Source organism: Rana temporaria, chromosome 7, assembly GCF_905171775.1.
Source record: "Rana temporaria chromosome 7, aRanTem1.1, whole genome shotgun sequence".
NCBI classification, from domain to species: Eukaryota; Metazoa; Chordata; class Amphibia; order Anura; family Ranidae; genus Rana; species Rana temporaria.
The window spans coordinates 126624090-126645786 of NC_053495.1; the positions used below are offsets into that span (position 1 = coordinate 126624090).

At 42.2% G+C, this 21697-nt stretch overlaps 1 protein-coding gene across 3 annotated transcripts in view; it reads right to left on the reverse strand.

The window, feature by feature from the left end:
• The window catches only part of CDC14A (cell division cycle 14A), a 168718-nt gene that overhangs the window by 114204 nt on the left and 32817 nt on the right, over window positions 1–21697 (reverse strand). For all 3 annotated transcript variants that reach the window (XM_040359941.1, XM_040359940.1, XM_040359939.1), the window contains exon 3: window positions 14417–14492. In XM_040359941.1, coding sequence (XP_040215875.1) covers window positions 14417–14492 — 76 coding nt within the window. The remainder of the gene's footprint in view (window positions 1–14416; window positions 14493–21697) is intronic.

The window sequence follows — 21697 nt, forward strand, 5'->3', positions numbered from 1 at the left end:
ATCAAGTCCAACCTATGTGTGTGATTATATGTCCGTATTACATTGTATATCCCTGTATGTTGTGGTCAGTCAGGTTTTTTGGAAACTATCGATGCTCCCTGCTGAGACCACCGCCTGTGGAAGGGAATTCCACATCATTGCCGCTCTTACAGTAATGAACCCTCTTTGCAGTTTAAGGTTAAACCTCTTTTCTTCAAATTTTAATGAGTGGCCACATGTCTTGTTAACCACTTAAGACCCAGACTTAAATACAGGTAAAGGACCTTGCCCCTTTTTGTGATTCGGCACTGCGTCGCTTTAACTGACAATTGCGCGGTCGTGCGACGTGGCTCTCAAACAAAATTGGCGTCCTTTTTTTCCCACAAATAGAGCTTTCTTTTGGTGGTATTTGATCACCTCTGCGGTTTTTATTTTTTGCGCTATAAACAAAAACAGAGTGACAATTTTGCTATAATAAATATCCCCCAAAAATATATTAAAAAAAATAATTTCTCCTCAGTTTAGGCCGATACGTATTCTTCTACCTATTTTTGGTAAAAAAAAATCGCAATAAGCGTTTATCGGTTGGTTTGCGCAAAATTTATAGCGTTTACAAAATAGGGGATAGTTTTATTGCATTTTTATTATTTTATTTTTTTTACTACTAATGGCGGCAATCAGCGTTTTTTTTCGTGACTGCGACATTATGGCGGACACTTCGGACAATTTTGACACAATTTTTGGGACCATTGTAATTTTCACAGCAAAAAATGCATTTAAAATCCATTGTTTATTGTGAAAATGACAGTTGCAGTTTGGGAGTTAACCACAAGGGGGCGCTGATGAGGTTATGTGTTCCCTGAAGTGTGTTTACAACTGTAGGGGGGTGTGGCTGTAGGTGTGACGTCATCGATTGTGTCCCCCTATAAAAGGGATGACACGATCGATGCAGCCGCCACAGTGAAGAACGGGGAAGCCGTGTTTACACAGGGCTCTCCCCGTTCTTCAGCTCCGGAGACTGATCGCTGGTCTCCAGCGGCGATCGTGTCCGCTGGTCCCGCAGTCCCGGAGCTTCGGACCGGGTCGCGGGAGCGCCGCGGGCACGCGCCAGCGGCCCATGGCTGGGTACTAGTACAGGACGTACCTGTACGTACATGTGCCCAGACGTGCCATTCTGCCGACGTATATGTGCAAGAGGCGGTCCTTAAGTGGTTAAACTCCCTTCCGCTGAAAGGTTTTATCCCTATTGAGTATGGTATTTGTAAATTGAAATCATATCCCCTCTCAAGCATCTTCTACAGAGAGAATAATTTTAGTGCTCGCAGCCTTTCTTCATAACTAATATTATTAATACCCTTTATTAGTTTTGTTGCCCTTCTCTGTACTCGCTCCATTTCCAGTACATCCTTCCTGAGGACTGGTGCCCAGAACTGGACAGCATACTGCAGGCGAGGCCGTACCAGAGTCTTGTAGAGCGGAAGAATTATCGCTTTATCTCTTGAGTGGACCATGAGACCCAACAGGTCATGTGTTTCTCAAGGATAATGGATCTCATGGTTTTAGTTAGCTAAGATAGGTCTTATAATCATAAAGAATGATTACATCAGCATTTTGTAACTTTTTTAGCACAGAGGAATCCTTAAAATAACTTTTTGGTGTTGTCTTTACACCAACCAGTTAGATTCCTTTGCACTTTCTATCCCCTAATGCCTCGTACACACAATAGGAATTTCCGATGGAAAAAGTCAGACGGACTTTTTCCATCAGAAATTCGGACCGTGTGTATGCCCCGTCGGATATTCTGAGGAATTCCGTCGGAATTCCAATGTGGGTATGGCCGGGCAAAAGCATGATTGTGTGTACGGGGCATTAGACACAACTGAAAGTTACTGGAAATTTCTCCAAAATGAAAGGACCCCCCCCCACAATTGACATCTGTCACTGGAACAATTGTCCCCATTGGAGATCCCTTCTACTCATTTTCCAGTGACAGGTATCCAACTTTGCATTCCCCTATAAATTTCTCTATCCATAACAATGGTCACCAAGACAAATAGTGAAGCTAAACTTGCACAATGGGGACACTAACAACATAAAAACCAGATAGAGAGAAATACTCTTCCTTAATTTAGATACATTTGGAAAAAATATTCTGACTGGAGTTCCACTTTAATAATAAAAAACAAACATGCAAACTACAAGAGCCAAATAGAACTCTTTGCAATCAAAGGCGCACTTGTCCAATTTTACCCTCCCTTTTTATTACTCAGGCTGCATAAACTTTAATTTTACGTGGGGCTATTTTACTTTAACTGTTAGAGTCGGTTCACACTGGGGCGACTTGGGATCTGACTTGAGGTCGCCTCAAGTCGTCCCAAGTCGCGCTGTAGAGAAAAACAATGTAAGTGAATGAGAGTGGTGTTAATACACACTACTCAAGTCGCTCCGACTTCAGAAGAGGTTCCTGTACTACTTCAATCCGACTTGTAGGCGATTTGTACCCATTGATTTCAATGGAAGTCGCCTCCAAGTCTGATCACTGTCTTAACTGAAGCGACTTTCCAGGAAGATAACATACATTTCTCAGGCAAACCTCTCCCTCCCCCTCCCTCCCTCTCCCTCCCCTAGAGCTGATTGTTGTTTGATTGGCCACTGGAAAGTCTCCTGTCCTGGAGACGACTTTAAGTCGTGTTGTAAATCGCCCCAGATCGCCCTGTGGTTCATGCTCAAGTCGTGTCGGAGTCGCCTCTGAAAGTCGCGCTGGAAGTCGTGTCGCCCCAGTGTGAACCGACTCTGAAGTTCTGGAACAAGGGTTAAAATACCCTGTGCTGACAGCACATATGTGACTCCCGCACAATGCAGCAAGCACTTCATAAGTCCAAAACACCCCTGGACACTCCCCTAATCAACAACTCTCTTATTGCACTGTCGACTGCAATAATATTACCGAAATTCCTGAATGCTTTTTTCTATATATTGTCTTTAAAGCCCAATAAAATTATTAAACCCTCACTGCCAGTCATATAATACCCTGTGTTGTCAGCCAGGAGAGTTGGACGGCAGCTGTCTCATACCAAGCAGATTCCCGCCTCTCCAGTGGTCCAACACGTTCCCCCGAACACTGCTGCAATCAACAGTGCTGCCCAGATATTATAGCAGTATTTGGGAAGGGGGGGTTGGAAGACCCTGGCTGCTGCTTTGTGCAAGACAGCCATGATCCAATACTCCTATGGCCATCAGCATAGGGTATTTTTAATTCCAAAAGGAAAAAAGCCCCAAATGTATAACTATATATGCAGCCTGACTGCATTACAGTAATAAATAACAAGAGTTTAACTGGGCAAAGATAGTATGTAACCAAAAGCATTTAGGAATTTCTGCAATATTATTGTCACTAGGATCTTGATTTACTAAAACTAGAGATTGCAAAATCTGGTACTCTGCATATAAATCAGCTTTCAGTTTTTTGTTGGGAAGGTTTAATTGAACAAAGTGAAGTTAGAAGCCGATTGGCTACCATGCACAGCTGCACCAGATTTTGCACTTTCCAGTTTTAGTAAATCAACCCTGCTACATCTTGTTATCATATTTCTTCTCTTTCTATATGGAACCACTCATAATGGTTTACTATATCATCACGTATCGTTTTGTATTAAAGTGAAACTTCACCCAAAAGGAGGAGTTCGACTTTTCACCTCCTCCCCACCTCCTCTATCACTTTTGGATAAAAAAAAAAATTTGGGAAGCAAGTACCTGGTTTTGACAGCTATCCACGCCCACTTCCGCTCTGAACTTGAAGCACTTTCGCAATTTCACCATGGAGATTCGAGCGAAAGTCCGGCCCCTTCCTTTGCCCGCAGCCTCCTGGGACATGCCATAGGTCCCAGAAGGCTGCAGGACCATTCACGCTTGCACATGTGCAGTGGAGAACCGGCTGTGAAACCGCAAGGAGTCACAACTGGCTTTCCTTAGTAAACATGCCAGTGAAGGGGACCCAAAGACTGGTGAAGAACCGGCCGGGGTGAGGACAGTGCTGGGTCCTTGAACAGGTAAGTGTCCTTTTATTAAAAGTCAGCTACTGCCCCCTGCACATTCTTCCATCTTATGTGGTCCTGCCCGGTCATACAGGGATACTGGTCACAGATTGTAAAGTTCATACACGACGAGATGGGGTCCCCCCTGACACTGTGCCCTAAGCAGTGTCTACTGGGGGTGTTCCCTGACCCTGACTCGGACAAATATCACAAAATATTCCTCCAGGAAACATTATTCACGGCACGCTTATTGATAGCTCGCAAATGGCTCCGAGCCTCACCCCCGTCTATCCAGGAGTGGATTGTTGCGGTTAACTCTGTCTTTCCGTATAAAAGGGAGATCTATGCCCACAGGGGCTGCCCGGCCAAATACAACAAGGTGTGGGATGATTGGGTGGAGAATGCCGCTACCTGTAATGCCCTGTCTGACTGAGCTTGGGGACCCCTCCCCCCATGCCCACCCGTAAATAATGGCTGAATGTCTGCTTGGTCCTTTTGCCCGCCTGGGTCTCTGTGTTTTTTTTTTTCTTTCTTTTTTACGTTTACCTGTTGCGCTTGGGATGCCATTTGCAATGTATTTTCATTGTTTAGTGTATACACTGACTCCTGTATTCCCCTTATCTCACCTGCGTGTGATGTATGCTTATGCGTTATGTATGCCTTTTATTTTTTCAAATAAAAAACACCAAATTTGAAGAAAAAAAAAGTCAGCTACTGACTTTTAAATTTTTCATAGAGCTTGAAGATCCTCTTTAAGGTAATAAAGATATAGGTATTTCTAAAACAGTAGCTGGTAAATGTTACAATGATATTGTTTTATGACACTGCAAACCTTCTATATTGCCCAAAGCTTAAGAACTGTACACAACTCATTTCCATAGAAACAAAGTGTTCTCAGAGTCACAGCCTTTGATAAAGCTGTTTGTACATAGCTCTTTAAACAGACAAATTACCAATCCATACTAATTGCTGGTGGCATGCTCTGTTGTATGACATTTTTTACATGGCCCTCTAATTAACAGATAAGATCACAATTTACACAAACAACTGTAAACAAAAAGGGAACGGCGCAAACATGAAGCTATACCAGAAATGTCACAAGTAATGATAAAGTAATGAAATACAAAACAGTATAGAAAATCGTTATAATAAATAGAGAAATTGCTGTCAATTAGTGACAGGTATCTATTTTTAGATGTAAGACTTCCACAACCAAGTAGTTCCAAGCTGGTCATAAAGGGCACCACAGCAAAATAAATGTAGCTATTAAAAAGGACCTTTATAGGGAACTTTAACTGAGAGAAAAGTGAATTAGCATTTTCAAAACAAGAATTTAGTAATGGCAGCCTACATATTGCTTACTGGAAAGTTACTGTAATTTAATCCATTTGACTGATCTTATGGGCCATACATATGCAACTGCACCATATAGGACAACTTTGATGAAAATGTGTATGGCCCCTTTCACACGGTCGGACCGTTCAGGTCCGCCTGTCAGTTTTGTCGGCGAACCTGAACGGCCGCTCCATGCAATCCTATGGAGCGTCGGATGTCAGCGTAGACATGTCCGCTGACATCCAACTCGATCCGCCAAAATCAGACGTATGGCCTATACGTTGCCATCTGTCCATGGCGGATCAGATAGGGTACGATCTGATGAAAACTGACATGCTGTCTGTTTTCATAAGATCTCTCCATAGGAGACAGCGGTGCTGGACAAGCCCCTTCCCACTCAGTGAGCAGAGAGGGACTTGTCATCCGCCGGCTCAGCGGAGATCAGCGGAGAGATCTTCCGCTGAGCTGGCGGACTGCGTACCGATGGAGTCCGCCTACTGTGAAAGAGGCCTAAAGTTCCTTCCCCAGCACACCAAAGCTGTACCTTGATATTTTTCAGTTTCTACCATAGAAACGAATGATTCTCACCTCTTTTTACCATTTCCCTTAACCAGTTCGGCTCCAGAGCAATTTTTTTTATTTTCCGCAAAAAATCCTAATTTTTGGCAATACAATGAATGAAACCCCCAGAACATTATATATTTTCTAAAAAAGAGGCCCTGTAGAATAAAAAGGTCATAGTTGCACATTTTCTTTTCACGTGATATTTGCACAACTGTTTATTAAACGCAAATTTTCAGGAAAAAATCAAAAAAAAAAATTTTAGTGCAAAACCACACAGTATAATACCCATTTTTTATTAAAATAAATAAGATGAGGTTGAATAGAGTAAATAGATAATAAAACATTCCATGTCTTAAAATTGAGTGCGCCCGCGATAATCGCCAAAAATGATGGCGCCCAAAAATCCCCATATGTGACGCTTTAAAAGTCTTTACAGCTCATCAGTTTGGAGTTAACTAGTTGGTCTTGTGCTAGAATTATTGTCCTCACTCTGACATTTGCGGTGATATGTCACACGTATAGGCTCACGTTTGCAATCTCGCTGCAATCGCTCTCCCCCCGCCGCTGGCTGTGTTCCCAGGCACCGCTGAGCATGAGACAGCCCAGGAACCACGGGAAGAGGGGGGCCTCTAACTCTTTCAATTTTTTTGTCACTGTGGTTGACAAAGAAACTTGATATGACCCCACTAAATATTAGAAAATTTAATGGACATTACCAATCATCTTAAAAAATGTAATCAAAATTAGAACGAAATTCTACTAGTCTATCCCCAGCTTAAGGAATAATACCTACTCTATTCCTTCCTACAGCAGGGTCCCTGCAGTGGTTCAATCACTGAAAAGGTGCTGAAGAGGTGGGGCAGCTATAATCTTGGTATTTTTAGACTAAAAGGATGTCGGTAAGGGACAATTCAGGGACAGATGTAGAAAAACACTGATTTTTACATACTGTCCCTGGTTTTACTGAGGCTGGCAAACCTGATGGGGCCCCCTAGTGGCCAGTTCGCCCCTGGTCGCTGGTTCAAATCCCAACCATGACACTACCTGCCTGGAGTTTACATGTTCTCTTTGTGCCTGTGTGGGTTTTCTTAGGGTACTCTGGTTTCTTCCAACCTCCAAAACCATGCTTGAAGGTAAATTGGTAAATTGTCTATAAATGTGAGTTAGGGATCTTAGATTGTAATCCCCAGGGCAGGGACTGGTGTGAATGTACAATATATATATTTATGTGCTGCATAAATTGACAGCTCTATATAAGTACATGTAATAAATAATAGTAAACAGGACAAATAGAGGGGGGGCCCAGACAGCAATAAAAACCTGACAGGTTCTAATACATTTTCACCCTATCCAAAACCAAAAAAAAGTTTTACCGTACTTTATTGCAGAGAATGCATTAAGGTAAAAAAAATAAAAATCCACTTTAACCACTTGACCTCTGTAAGGCCCCGTACACACGGCCGAGGAACTCGACGTGCCAAACACATCGAGTTCCTCGGCCAGTTCAGCCCTGAAGCCGCCGAGGACCTCGGCGGGCCGAGAGCTCCCATAGAACAACGAGGAAATAGAGAACATGTTCTCTATTTCCTCGCCGAGGTCCTCGTCGGCTTCCTCGGCCGAAAGTGTACACACGGCCGGGTTTCTCGGCAGAATTCAGCCAGAAACTCGGTCGGAAGCTGAATTCTGCCGAGGAAACTGGTCGTGTGTACGGGGCCTCAGATTTACCAGTCTTCCTCTGACCAGGCCATTTTTTGCGACACAGCACTGCGTTACTTTAACTGACAATTGCGTGGTCATGCAACGCTGTACCCAAATAAAGCTTTCTTTTAGTGGTATTTGATCACCTATTTTTTTTATATTTTTTGCCCTCTGATAAAAAAAAGACTGATAATTTTGAAAAAAAATATATTCTTTACATTCTACTATAAATATATCCAATATTTTTTTTTAAACATCTAATTTCTTCATCAATTTAGGCCAATATGTATTGTGCTACATATTTTTGGTTAAAAAATCCCAATAAGCGTATATTGATTGGTTTTGCGCAAAACTTTATTGCGTCTACAAACTATGACATATTTTTATTTTATTTTTTTACTAGTAAGGGCGGCGATCAGCAACTTATAGCAAGACTGTGATATTGCAGCAGACATTCTGACATTTGGCACTTTTTGGGGACCAGTGACACTAATACAGTGATCAGTGCTAAAAAGTCACTGTACTAATGACACTGTCTGGGGAAGGGGTTAGACATCAGGAGCAATCAAAGGGTTAATTGTGTTCTTATCCAGTGTTTTAGTGTACTGTGGGAGGTGCTTTTACTAGAGGAGAGAGATGGAATTTATTCCCTGCTTTGCAGGAACACAAACTCCATCTCTTCCGCCTTGTTTACATAGGCAGACCGTCGTTCTGTGTCTTTCCTCATGATTAGCAGGTGCCAGTGGACATCAAGTACACTGTACGTGCAGATCAGCTGCCGCTGTCATTATATGCGCCCCCTACCCGGAAGTGTCAGATCACATATACTGCATATATGTGATCCTACGCACAGAAGTTGCCCTGCAGCAGTAGAACTGCTATAGGGAGGTCCTGAACCGGGTAACGAGAGTTTAATGCTACTTTAACCTCCCTGGCGGTAATCCCGAGTCTGGCTCGGGGTGAGATTTCAGTACTAATAGCGGTAACCCCGAGCCAGACTCGGGATCGCATCGCAGTATCCAGGCAGGGAGTTACTTACCTTGTCCCCTGGATCCTGCGATGCCTCCCCGCTGTGTGAGCGAGCTGTCTCCTCGCTTGATTCACACAGTGCCCATGTGCCACCGAGCTCTGTTCCCTGCGATGTTGCGATGCACGGGGGTGGAGATCGGCGCCAAATTCAAAAAAGTAAAAACACAGTACACATACAGTATACTGTAATCTTACAGATTACAGTACTGTATAAAATAATTACAACCCCTTTTGTCCCTAGTGGTCTGTCCAGTGTCCTGCATCCACTTTTATATCATAAATACATTTTTTTCTGCCTAGAAACTGTAGATTGTCCATAGCAACCAAAAAGTGTTCCTTTATGTCAAAAGTGCATTTAGACCAGCTAGAAAACAGCGATAATAAATTAGAATCACTTGCAGAATTGAGTGATAGTGATTTGTGGGGAAATTCGTCATCAAACACTGAAAGTAATGACAGCGACAATTCTGCAACTGAGCAAATTTCAGTGTTTTTGATTTTATTACATTATTGAATAATTTTTATTATTATTATATTATTTGTTATAATTATTTATAGTTATTTATTAAATTATAATTAATGATTTCGTGTTTCAAACTTTATCATACCCGGGATGTCTACTAGACTCTTGTTTGGACAGATTTATGTGCGTTATTCTTGAGGCCTCGTACACACGACCGTTTTCCTCGACAGAATCCATCAAGAAACTTGGTGGCAGAGCTTTTTTTGCAGAGGAAAACGGTCGTGTGTATGTGTTTCATCGAGAAAACTGTCGAGGAACTCGATGAGAAAAAAAGAGAACAAGTTCTCTTTTTCCTCGGCGGGAGTCTCAATTTTTTCGTTGTGTTCCTCGTCAGGCTGGTTTTCGACGAGAAACACGTTTGTGTATATGCTTAGAAACCCGCACATGCTCAGAAGGGTGGCGCCAGTGGAATCAAACTTCCCCTTTATAGTGCCGTCGTACGTGTTTTACGTCACCGCGTTTGAGAACGACGAGATTTTGTCTTGACAGTGTGTATGCAAAGAAAGCTTGTCAAGTTTCTCGACAAGCCTAAAGCCTCAGGCCCCGTACACACGACCGAGGAACTCGACGGGCAAAACACATCGTTTTGCCCGTCGAGTTCCTTGTGAAGCCGCCGAGGATCTCGGCGAGCCGAAATTTCCCATTGAACAACGAGGAAATAGAGAACATGTTCTCTATTTCCTCGCCGAGGTCCTCGTCGGCTTCCTCGGCCGAAAGTGTACACACGGCCGGGTTTCTCGGCAGAATTCAGCTCCGCCCGAGTTTCTGGCTGAATTCTGCCGAGAAACTCGGTCGTGTGTACGGGGCCTCATACACACAACCGAGTTTCTCTGCAAAAACCATCAAGAAACTTGCTGGTTTTTTTTTTTTTGCCGAGGAAACCGGTCGCGTGTACACTTTTCGACGAGGAAACTGTCGAGGATCTCGTCGAGACAAAAAGAGAGCATGTCTTCTTTTTTCTCGACGGGAATGGGGAAATTTGGCTCGCTGAGATCCTCGACAGCCTAACAAGGAACTCGACGAGCAAAACGATGAGTTTCGCCCTTCGAGTTTCTCGGTCGTGTGTACGAGGCTTAACAAGGAACTCGTCGAGGAAAACGATGTTTCATTCACGACAAGTTTCTCGGTCGCGTGTACGAGGCCTAAGAATTACAGGCCTACAATATAAAACGCCAAATTTCTATGCAAAACATGTAATGTAATGCTTTCAGCACCAAAAATCTGAAAGAATCATACCACCAGGGAGGTTAAAAACAGAATATTATCAGATAATAATGGAATTTGAATAATGTCTCAAACACAGGTTCTGCAGGTGCCTGAAAAGCCTGTACTAAGCAATAACACCAGAAACTTGTAACTTGGAATATTTTGTACACAAAATGAATCTTTTCCTATGTTCTTGTTAAGGGACGTCTATTCTCCCCACAGCCTGTGCTGAAGTGACAGCAGGTGCCGCAGCGGACAAAAGGTTCTGTATTCAGCAGTATTTGCTAGCTGTGAGCTGGTTCTAGCAAGCCTACTAAAGGGATTCTCCTCAGATTTCATCGCCGGGACGCAGAGACTTGTCCTTTGTACAGAGCACACGGATCTCAGATTCCTTGCACAATCAGGACGAAACAAGGAGGAGGCACATAACACTATGGGGGAAGGGAAACACTGCATTATTTCTTTCTAAAATAGTGTCAGTTCATCTCCTGGATACAGCCAAGCAAACTCATTAATGGGAAATAACATACAGTTTGTACAGCTAAGCAGGCGTCATCAATTATGGTGAAAGTTAATGTCAGGTCACTGAATTGTGACAGCGGCATTTAAACCCTGCCTAGCGACCCCAGCATTAACCTGTCCTGTGTTATAATAAGAAGATTAGTATGCTCCCTTAACGTAGAAGAGATGCAATTTATCATCAGATGACAGTCGGCAGAGATGTACAGTAAAGGAGTTGTGACGGCTGATCTCATCATTGGAACATGAGATTTTATCTGACAATCAGTGGCAAAATAATATAATGCCAAGAGTAAATATGGAGTATACAGGGTGCCTGGAAAAAAATACCAGTTTACCTGTTTTGTTCAAGGCAGCAATATTGCTTTTTATTAAAAAATGGATCTTCACTGTCTAAGTCAACATTGACTATATTAAAGGGGAGGTTCACCCTAAAAACGACTTTCCCGCGGGAGTCGGCGCTATACTGCGCCTGCGCATTGCCGTTCGGCTTCTTTTCGCCAATCGTGACGCGGCTTACGCAACGGGGGGAGCTCGTTTTTTGTCAAAACGTCAATCACCAGCATGTTAGGAACGCCCACTCCTGCGGGACTCGCAACCCGGAAGCCACGGGTGAATAGCTGTACGAAGGTATGTACAGCATCAAAAAAAAACGAATAGGCATAATCGTATTGTAATGTGGGGGGCCAGTGTAATAAGGGAAAGTCGTTTTTAGAGTGAACCTCCCCTTTAAATCTTCATGCTTCTAGCATTAGTAGTTAAATAGGAAAGTACCCGTATGTTATATTTTCCTGTTTTACATTTCTTCAATAATAAATTAAATAGAAATTTTTGGTTTGTGGAGCTTTCCTTCTTCTAGAAGGCTATATGGTCAAATACACTGTACTGCGGAAAACATATATGGCCAGATTCACAGTGGACTTACGATACTTACTTATCTATGCGCCTGATTCTTAGAATCAGTAATGCATAGATTTGGCCAAGATACGAGCGACGTAAGTCTCCTACGCCGTCGTATCTTGGGTGTATATTTACGCTGGCCCGCAAGGGGCGTTTCCGTAGATTTACGCGTCAAATATGTAAATTAGGTAGATACGCCGATTCACGAACGTAATTGCGCCCGCTACGCCGTTTACGTTAGGCTTACGTCTGGCGTAAAGTTACCCCTGCTATATGAGGCGCAGCCAATGCAAAGTATGGACGTCGGCAAGCGTATCTTTTTATGTCGTTTACGTAAGTCGTACGTGAATGGGGCAGTGCGTAGGTTACGTTCACGTCACAGGCATTGGGCCTGGCGTATCTTATGGAGTAAATACGACGTGATACTGAGCATGCACCGTTTGTTAGGCACGTCATTTACGTGGGGTCACGATTCAATTAGCTAACAACACGCCCCCTACCATCCTATTTTGAATTAGGCGGGCTTACGCCGGCCAATTTACGCTACGCCGCCGCAACTTACGGAGCAAGTGCTTTGTGAATACTGCACTTGCCTGTCCAAGTTGCGGAGGTGTAGCGTAAATAGGATACGCTACGCCCGCACAAAGATACGGCCAGATACGTGAATCTGGCCCGTAGTATTTTCACTGCCATGCATTGTTCGCTTATTTTAAAGCCCAATACATCCCCCCCCAGCAAGTTGATTGCTATACATAGAAAAAAAAATGGCAAATGCCCTAGTGCAGGAAACAAGATTTCCAGAGCAAGGAAGAGGTGAATATTGAAGACCATCTTGTTACGGGCAGTACAAAGTGTTTTCTGAACCCACCCAGGAGGAAGGCTAGTCATTTACTTTATTCTGTTAACATTTGATTATTGCCCAGAATTGGGCTGGTTGTGTTTGTTTTTTTGCACATGTTTAAAAAACAGTTAAGCCTGAAGATGAGGTAAAACCCCAAATATTATATATTTTCTGAAAGCAGAGGCCCTGGAGGATAAAATGGTGGTAGTCACAAAATTGATGTGTATATCAAGCGCCAATTTTTAATAAAAGATACTTTTAATTTTAGGGCACACAGAGGTCATATATTACCCAATTTTTTTGGTAAAATATAAAAGATGAGGATACCAAACATGTCAAGCCTTAACATTGTGGGTGCCCATATGTGACACTTTCAGCAGAAAAGTGTGAATCGTCTTTTACAAACACGAAATCAGCAAAAGCAGCCCCAAGGGTGGCATCATCCGCATGGAACTTCCCCTTTATAGTGCCGTGGTACATGTTGTATGTCACTGCGCTTTGCTAGAGTATTTTTTTTTCACTATCGTGTGTAGGCAACGTCGTTTTAATGATGAAAAAAACATTGTTTTTTCTAGAGGCTGAAAAACTTAGTTTTTTACAACCCGAAAAATTATCGTGTGTACGCGGCATTAGGAATAACTCACTTAAAGCCGATGTGCCATGAAAAAAAAATTAAAAGCCAGCAGCTACAAATACTGCAGCTGCTGACTTTTAATATTAGGACACTTACCTGTCCTGGAGTCCAGCGCCGTCCGCAGCAGAGGACGAGCGATCGCTCGTCACTCTGCTGCCCCCCCCCCCCCCGCCACCATCCTCAGAGAGGGAAACAGGAAGTGAATCCCTACGGCGCATGCGCGAGTCGCACCCCCTCCCCCTGAAAGGTGTCAAATGTGACACCGGAGGGGGGGAGGGTTCCGATCAGTGGAAGTTCCACTTTAGGGTCCAAACAAGAGTCTAGTAGACATCCCGGGTATGATAAAGTTTGAAACACAAAATCATAAATTATAATATAATAAATAACTATAAATAATTATAACAAATTATAACAAATAATAATGTAATTATAATAAAAAACACTGAAATTTGCTCAGTTGCAGAATTGTCGCTGTCATTATTTTTATTGTTTGATGACGAATTTCCCCACAAATCGCTATCGCTCAATTCTGCAAGTGATTCTAATTTATTATCGCCGTTTTCTAGCTGGTCTAAAAGCACTTTTGATGTAAAAGGGACAATTTATGGTTGCTATGGACAATCTCCAGTTTCCAGGCAGAAAGAACAGTTTTTATTACGGTATATAAAACTGCATGCAGGACACTGGGCAGACCACTAGGGACAAAGGGGGTGTGTAATTATTTGATACAGTAATGTAATCTGTAAGATTACTGTATGTGTATTGTGTGTTTCACTTTTTGAATTTGGCGCCGAACTCCGTCCCCGTGCATTGCAACGTCGCAGGGAATGGAGCTCGGCACTGTAAATCGATCGGGGAGACACAGCGGCGGAACCCGCACACACAGCGGGGACACATCGCAGGATCCAGGGACAAGGTAAGCAACTTCTCCCTGAATCCTGCAATGCAATCCCGAGTCAGGCTCGGGGATACCGCTTTTGGTATGAAAAGTTCACCCCGAGCCCGACTCGGGAATACCGCTAAGGAGGTTAAGATAGAAAACCTTCTGACTTTACATCTCCTTTAATCTTAGCGGTCTCCAGAGAGAACTTTTATGCAATAACTGGATCAACCCATCCCTTTAATCACTGTAAAAGTTATGAGTACGGACTTACCTTGAGTTTTTTGTTGAGCTTACAGCAGTATCTGTAGAGCAATGCAAGGTTCAGGGGCCCAAAATCTGCATAGAAACTAAAGAAAAGAATAAATCAATACAGTTTATGGAGACACAAATGACATTTATCTGCAATAAAGGATGGTGACATAAAAATAAAAAAATACACTTTAATCATTTTATGGGCTAATCTACATGGGTGTTCTCTCTGGTTATGTTTTACAAGACATTGTAAAGGCAGTCTGAGAACAGAAGAAGTGAAACAGTCTGCAAATCAGTACATATTATATGGCTGTACAACCAGTGAGCACATCACAACATAATAAACCAGCATGTGCTCTACACATATTACATTAGCCTACCTTTAATGATATTCTGCACTCTCATGTGTCCTGCCCTGTACAAAGCACAACATGTTCTTCATTCAAGAAAGCTGATGAAAATGTGATTGAATATATATAATATACTGAAATTTCTAATTTAAAGTAAAATTCTGGCAGTACCCTCAGTCATGCAGAGTTGTATAGGCTCCTTTGCTGTACTGAAATTGCATACTGATTTAACTGCAAACTATGAGCTTCTCACAGTGAACATTAGAAGCTGCAGCAAGTCAAATAAAGCCTGCCTTGTTACCTGACTGGAGGACATCCAACATCATCTGGCTATCTGCTCCACTGTCGGACTGTCCCTGGCCCGCCCCTTTCATTTATAGGAGTTCAGTTTTTTTAATCATAGGGGCTCAGCATCACATGTGGGCATCACCCACAGGGTAGTCTGTATGCAAATACAGCCTGCCTAGGAACGCCCTTTCCTCCAGACTGACAGCGGCCTATTACAGCATCTTGGTAATTGCATAACTCCACTGAAGAGTCAATTGATGGGCACAGTGAGGCTGCAATTGATGGACACAGTGGGGCTGCAATTGATGGACACGGTGGCTGCAATTGATGGACACAGTGGCTGCAATTGATGGGCACAGTGGTTGCAATTGATGGGCACAGTGGTTGCAATTGATGGGCACAGTGGTTGCAATTGACGTGCGCAGTGGTTGCAATTGATGTGCGCAGTGAGGCTGCAATTGGTGGACACAGTGAGGCTGCAATTGATGGTCACAGTGAGGCTGCAATTGATGGTCACAGTGAGGCTGCAATTGATGGGCACAGTGAGGCTGCAATTGATGGACACAGTGAGGCTGCAATTGATGGGCACAGTGAGGCTGCAATTGATGGGCACAGTGAGGCTGCAATTGATGGACACAGTGGCTGCAATTGATGGACACAGTGGCTGCAATTGATGGACACAGTGGCTGCAATTGATGGACACAGTGGTTGCAATTGATGGACACAGTGGCTGCAATTGATGGACACAGTGGTTGCAATTGATGGACACAGTGGCTGAAATTGATGGGCACAGTGGTTGCAATTGGCGGGCACAGTGGTTGCAACTGATGGAGACAGTGAGGCTGCAATTGATGGGCACAGTGAGGCTGCAATTGATGGGCACAGTGAGGCTGCAATTGATGGGCACAGTGAGGCTACAATTGATGGGCACAGTGAGGCTGCAATTGATGGGCACAGTGAGGCTACAATTGATGGGCACAGTGAGGCTGCAATTAGTGGACACAGTGAGGCTGCAATTTATGGACACAGTGAGGCTCCAATTGATGGGTTATATTTCAGTATTTTTCTGAATTCTTCAGTTTGCTTGCAACCCCCATACCCTAGCCCCCCTCACCACCAAAATTTTGAGCACCCGCTGCCACTGCCTAAAATGATTAAAGGGTAAGTTCACCATGTAACATGTTCCAACTATAAGATTTGTTAGTTAAAAAAAAAACTGGCTCCTAACTTTTTTAGCTGGCTCCTAGATTCAAAGCAAATTTGTCAAGCCCTGCCTCAATATAACGGTATGTACTGCTTATTAAAGAACTTTCTGCCACCAAAATAAAACCCATCCAAATACTTCCCAACATTAAACCTACAGAAAATGTTATTTTCATCCAATTAACAGCAAAGTGAATTGTTAAGATTCTCAGGCACTGCAGAATGTGATATGCATTACTTAGCAGACTGTAACATTCTAATACTGTAGGAAAGAGCTTACAGGAAACTGTGATAAAACAGGACATTGAAAGGAGTTGTGGAAAGAACGGGAGGGAGAGCTGAAAGTGAGCTTGTGGAAGTGGACAAGAGGAAGTATAACAGGATCAGAGGTGGAGAGGCTTGCTGACCTATTGTGTGCTTTTAGTAAATTCTCTTTTGTTTGAATGTTTACTGCCTAGCAATGCGTTCCCCAAGGCTCCACAAACAGACCTGTCACTGGTATAATCATGGCCCAATCACAGCCTCTGGAAAGGAGAGTCGCAGCCTTGACATATGGTAAACCTTAGCAGCAGACTTCAATGTCGCTGTACTTAGGCGCCCAACTGTTTGACCTGAATAAGCAGGGTATAGTTTTGGGGGAGATCCAAGGACCTCGTATCCTAAAGAAGTGTGTGGCAGAGAAGGTTCTATTACTTCCATCAAAGCACTACTAAACCCAAAGGCAAAACAACTTGTGTTGTGGCTGCTTTCGTTTGTGCTATTTAGCCCTTTTTTTCTTCATTCTCACCCTTTGATCCAGTCAGTAATTATGTTATATTTTAATGTACTTTATCAGACCAATCTGTCCAGTATAAATAGCAGTTAGAGGGTTAAGATAAACCATTTGACACTGAGGTGGCTTACAATGATTGGCTTTTATTTATTTATGTACAACCTTTAATAGAAAAAAAACTGTTGTTAAAACTACATAATAAGTTGGAGTTTGGCTTTAATTTGTTAGTCAAGTCCATCTAAATCTTCTAGTCTAAAACTAGCCATAGGCCTCGTACACACCACCGAGGAACTTGTCGGAAAAGACACGTCGTTTTCCTCGACGAGTTCCTTGTTAGGCTGCATTCACACCTTGGCGTACCTTATCGCTGCGTTTTGTACCGCGATTTGCGGCGACAAAACGCCGCGATTGTGAATGCAGCTTACCCCCAGGTCCACATCTCCTATGCCGAACGCCGAAAGCCGCCTGAAAAAAAGGTCCGGGACTTGTTTTCAGGCGGCAGGCGTACGGCGTTCGGCGTGGAGATGTGAACCATCTCCATAGAGGGCAATGTAAAATCATCCCTCCAGCATCTTAGGGGCTGCTGCGGCGTCGCGCTTCAGACGTATATACGCCTAGGTGTGAACAGAGCCTTAGGCTTGTCGAGGAACTTGCTTGCTTTGCGTACACACGGTCAAGACCAAATCTCCTCGTTCTCAAACGCGGTGACGTACAACACATACGATGGCAGGGGAAGTTCGATTCCACTGGCACAACCCTTGGGGCTGCTTTCGCTAATCTCATGTTACTGCGTGTTAATTTAAAGTTTGGTAAGAGACGATTCGCACTTTTCAGTCTGTTACAGCGTGAAAAATGTGTTATCTCCATTATAAACGCTACTTTTACCGAAGGTGCGCTCCCGTCTCATACTTTATTCTGAGCAGGCGCGGGTTTCTTAGCATACACACGCTCACGTTTCTCGTGGAAAACCAGCCCGACAAGGAACACGACGAGGAAATTGAGACTCCCGTCGAGGAAAAAGAGAACTTGTTCTCTTTTTTCCTCGCCGAGTTCGACAGTTTTCTCGATGAAAAACGTACACATGACCGTTTTTCTCGGCAAAAAAGCTCTCCCACCAACGGTCGTGTGTACGAGGCCATACAGTATATACATACATATAGCGGAAGCCGATTTGTGGGTACCAGGCACAATCATCAGGCAGAGACTCAAAACGGAGCTCTACCTATGTAAACAATGCAGAGTTCTGTTCTAACAGGGGGAAAGGGATGGATTCTATGCTCCTGGCTTAAATTGTTTAAGAAATTAGATTAACTTTTTTTATTAAATAAGCTTTATAGCATAAAGTAAAAAAAAATTTTTTTTAAACTTGTCGAGTTTTTTGTTTATAGCGCAAAAAATAAAAAACACAGAGGTGCTTAAATACCCCCAAAAGAAAGCTCTATTTGTGCGGAAAAATGTATATAAATGTTATTTAAGTACAGTGTTGCATGACCGCGCAATTGTTGGTTAAAGTACCAGTGCTGTATTGCAAAAGTGGCCTGGTCATGAAGGGGGGTAATTCTTCCAGAGGTCAAGTCGTTAGTTCTCCAGCGTCTACTAAAAATACCAGCTTTGGTGGACTTATTAAGATAACTCTTATGCCGTGTACACACAATCCGATTTCTAATGGCATTAAATCCGATGGACTTTTTCGTCGGAATTCCGATGAAGATGACTTTCATCAGTCTTGCATACACACTATCAGACTAAATTCCGACCGTGGCAAAACGCGGTGACGTAAAACACTACGACGAGCCGAAAAAAATTAAGTTCAATGCTTCCGAGCATGCGTCGACTTGATTCTGAGCATGCGTGGATTTTTCTCTGATGGAGTTCCACACAGACGATCGAAATTTACTATCGTTTTTTTTTTTTCATCGGAAAAATTTAAAACATGTTCTATTTTTTTACACCGATGGAAAAAAGTCTGAGGCCCCGTACACACGGCCGAGGAACTCGACGTGCCAAACACATCGAGTTCCTCGGCCAGTTCAGTCCTGGAGCCGCCGAGGAAAAAAGTCCATCTGACTTTTTTAATCGAAAAAAACGATTGTGTGTACACGGCATTAGAGGAGAAAAAATGTGCATTGGTGTCAATTCACAAAGACAAATTAGTTATTCTATATATTTTATATACATTCATTAATTTATAACTCACTTTTTCGTTTGTTTTTTATTAATCTCCATTTTATCTCCTGGGATAATCCTTTTTTTGGGATCAAACCTCGTCTTAATCTTTTAAAAGAGTTTTTTTTTTTTTTTTAGAATGCCACATAATTTATAAAAAAAATGTAAAAATGGTAAATGCAATAGGTATGTGCTATAAAACCCAGTTCTCTCTCTAACAAAAAAACAAAAAAAGGATAGGCAAATAATGCATGGAAAAATTAAATTACAACATGCCATTTGTGAACTGAACCTTGAATATGGAGTAGTAATGCAAACTTGGGTCCTTTTTGAATGATTCCGGCCAAACATTTAAAAAGGTTCAAATAAAATAAAAAATATAAGTGCAGCTCTATAGCACTGCCAGGGCTGAACTGAGACAAAAATTTGACCCTGGACTTTATCCAGACCGGCCCACTTTAATTTTGCAAACAAGCATAAAACAGTATATAAACTATACGCAATTGTGCAAAAAAAAATAAGTAGCATAACATAAGGAGTTCTCACTCACCTCTTTTATTATTTCACCTATTCTCCTCTGTATTTTTCTCATCCTTTCCACATTACTGCATGAAGTGGAGGGCGAGCTGTGCAGCCATTACTTTGACAGGCTGCCACTGAAACCGGCCCACTGAGCCATTGGCCCACCGGGAAACTCCCTGTAGTCCCAATGGCCAGTACATGCCTGAGCACTGCACTTATATTTTTTATTTTATTTTATATGTTGTATGGTGAGGTGAATTCACTGGAAATGTACAGCAGCTGTGGAGTACTAATTAGTATACTTTATAGTTTATTTATAGCACGTAACCCTTTAGGTAGATGGCGCTTATTGTCTTTTATACACGATTTAAAAAGGTTCATCCCAATATTCAACTAAAGAGCATACCTTATTTTTAACCTCCCTGGCGGTATGATTATTTCAGAAAAAAGGTGCTGAAAGCGGTACCATTATTTGCAAGCAAATTCTGTCGTTTTATACTGTAGGCCTGCAATTTTTAGGAATAACTCACTTAAATCTGTCCAAACAAGAGTCTAGAAGGCATCCCGGGTATGAAATCTTTTTAAAAACAAAATTATAAATTATAATATAATAAATAATTATAAATAATTATTACAAATAATAATACAATTATAATAAAAATTATTCAATAATGTAATTAACTCAAAATCACTGAAATTTGCTCAGTTGCAGAATTGTCGCTGTCATTACTTTTATTTTTTTATGACGAATTTCCCCACAAATCGCTATCGCACATTTCTGCAAGTGATTATAATTATTATCGCTGTTTTCTAGCTGCTCTAAAACCATTTTTGACATAAAAAGACACTTTTGGTTGCTATGGACAATCTACAGTTTGCAGGCAGAAAGAAAGGTTTTTATTATATAAAAGAACACGTAGGACACTGGGCAGACCACTAGGGACAAGGGGGGTGTGCATTTTTTACATACAGTACTGTAATCTATAAGATTACAGTATACTGTATGTAAGGTGTTTGTTTACCTTTTTGAATTTGGCGCCGTTCTCCGCCCCCGTGTGTCGTAACGTCGCAGGGAACGGAGATCGGCAGCACACAGAGGCACTGTGTGAATCGAGCGAGGACCCGCTAGCTCACACAGCGCGGTGGCATCGCTGGATCCAGGGACAAGGTAAGTAAACCAAGCCTGTGGATTCTGCGAGGCAAGCACAATTAGGCATAACCAAGGATTACAATAACATCTTTTGCACATTTTCAGAAAAAAATAAAAAGGATCTTGTACAGAAATGTTTTGCTTTTTTAGACAGGTGTCCTATGCTGTCAGGGCCAGTTCACAACACATGCATTCCATTGGTTTTTTTTTTTCAGCATCAAAAATGCATGGAAAGTAGGGTATATGGTTTTCAGTGGCATAGTTCACACCAGTGCTTACAGTTCCAGTGCGTTCCAGTTCCATTTTTCCTGCACTGGACTGTATGGAAACGTGACAAAACGCATCAATAATGCACTGGAACGCACCAAAAACACACTGGAACACACATGTCCTTATGTAAGGTTAATAAAAAAAGAGGAAAAAATGCATTGGACAGCATCAAAAACGCACCAAAAACACGCATTCAGAGAAGTATGGTGTGAACTGGCCCTCAGTGTTTCTATGAAGGGTTTTTTGATGCGCTTTCTTAAATGTCCTAAAAAAAAAAAAAAAAGTGATTGTTTCAATATCCCACTTTTTGGTAAAATATAAATAAGGAGTTACAGAGCACAATCTTATTAATAAGAACTTATCGGATTGCCCTAAAATAAATAAACAAAATCTACACTAATAAATTACAGTCAGCAACTCAAAATCTGAATGTGATTGCTTGCTGTTGGGCAATAGACCAATTTTTTTTACTAAAGACACTTTAAAAAATGAGACCCAGCTGTCCTATAACAATTGTACAGCAATGTACCATACAAATAAAGAAAAATGACAGATTCATAGTATTTCTCACAGAAAATC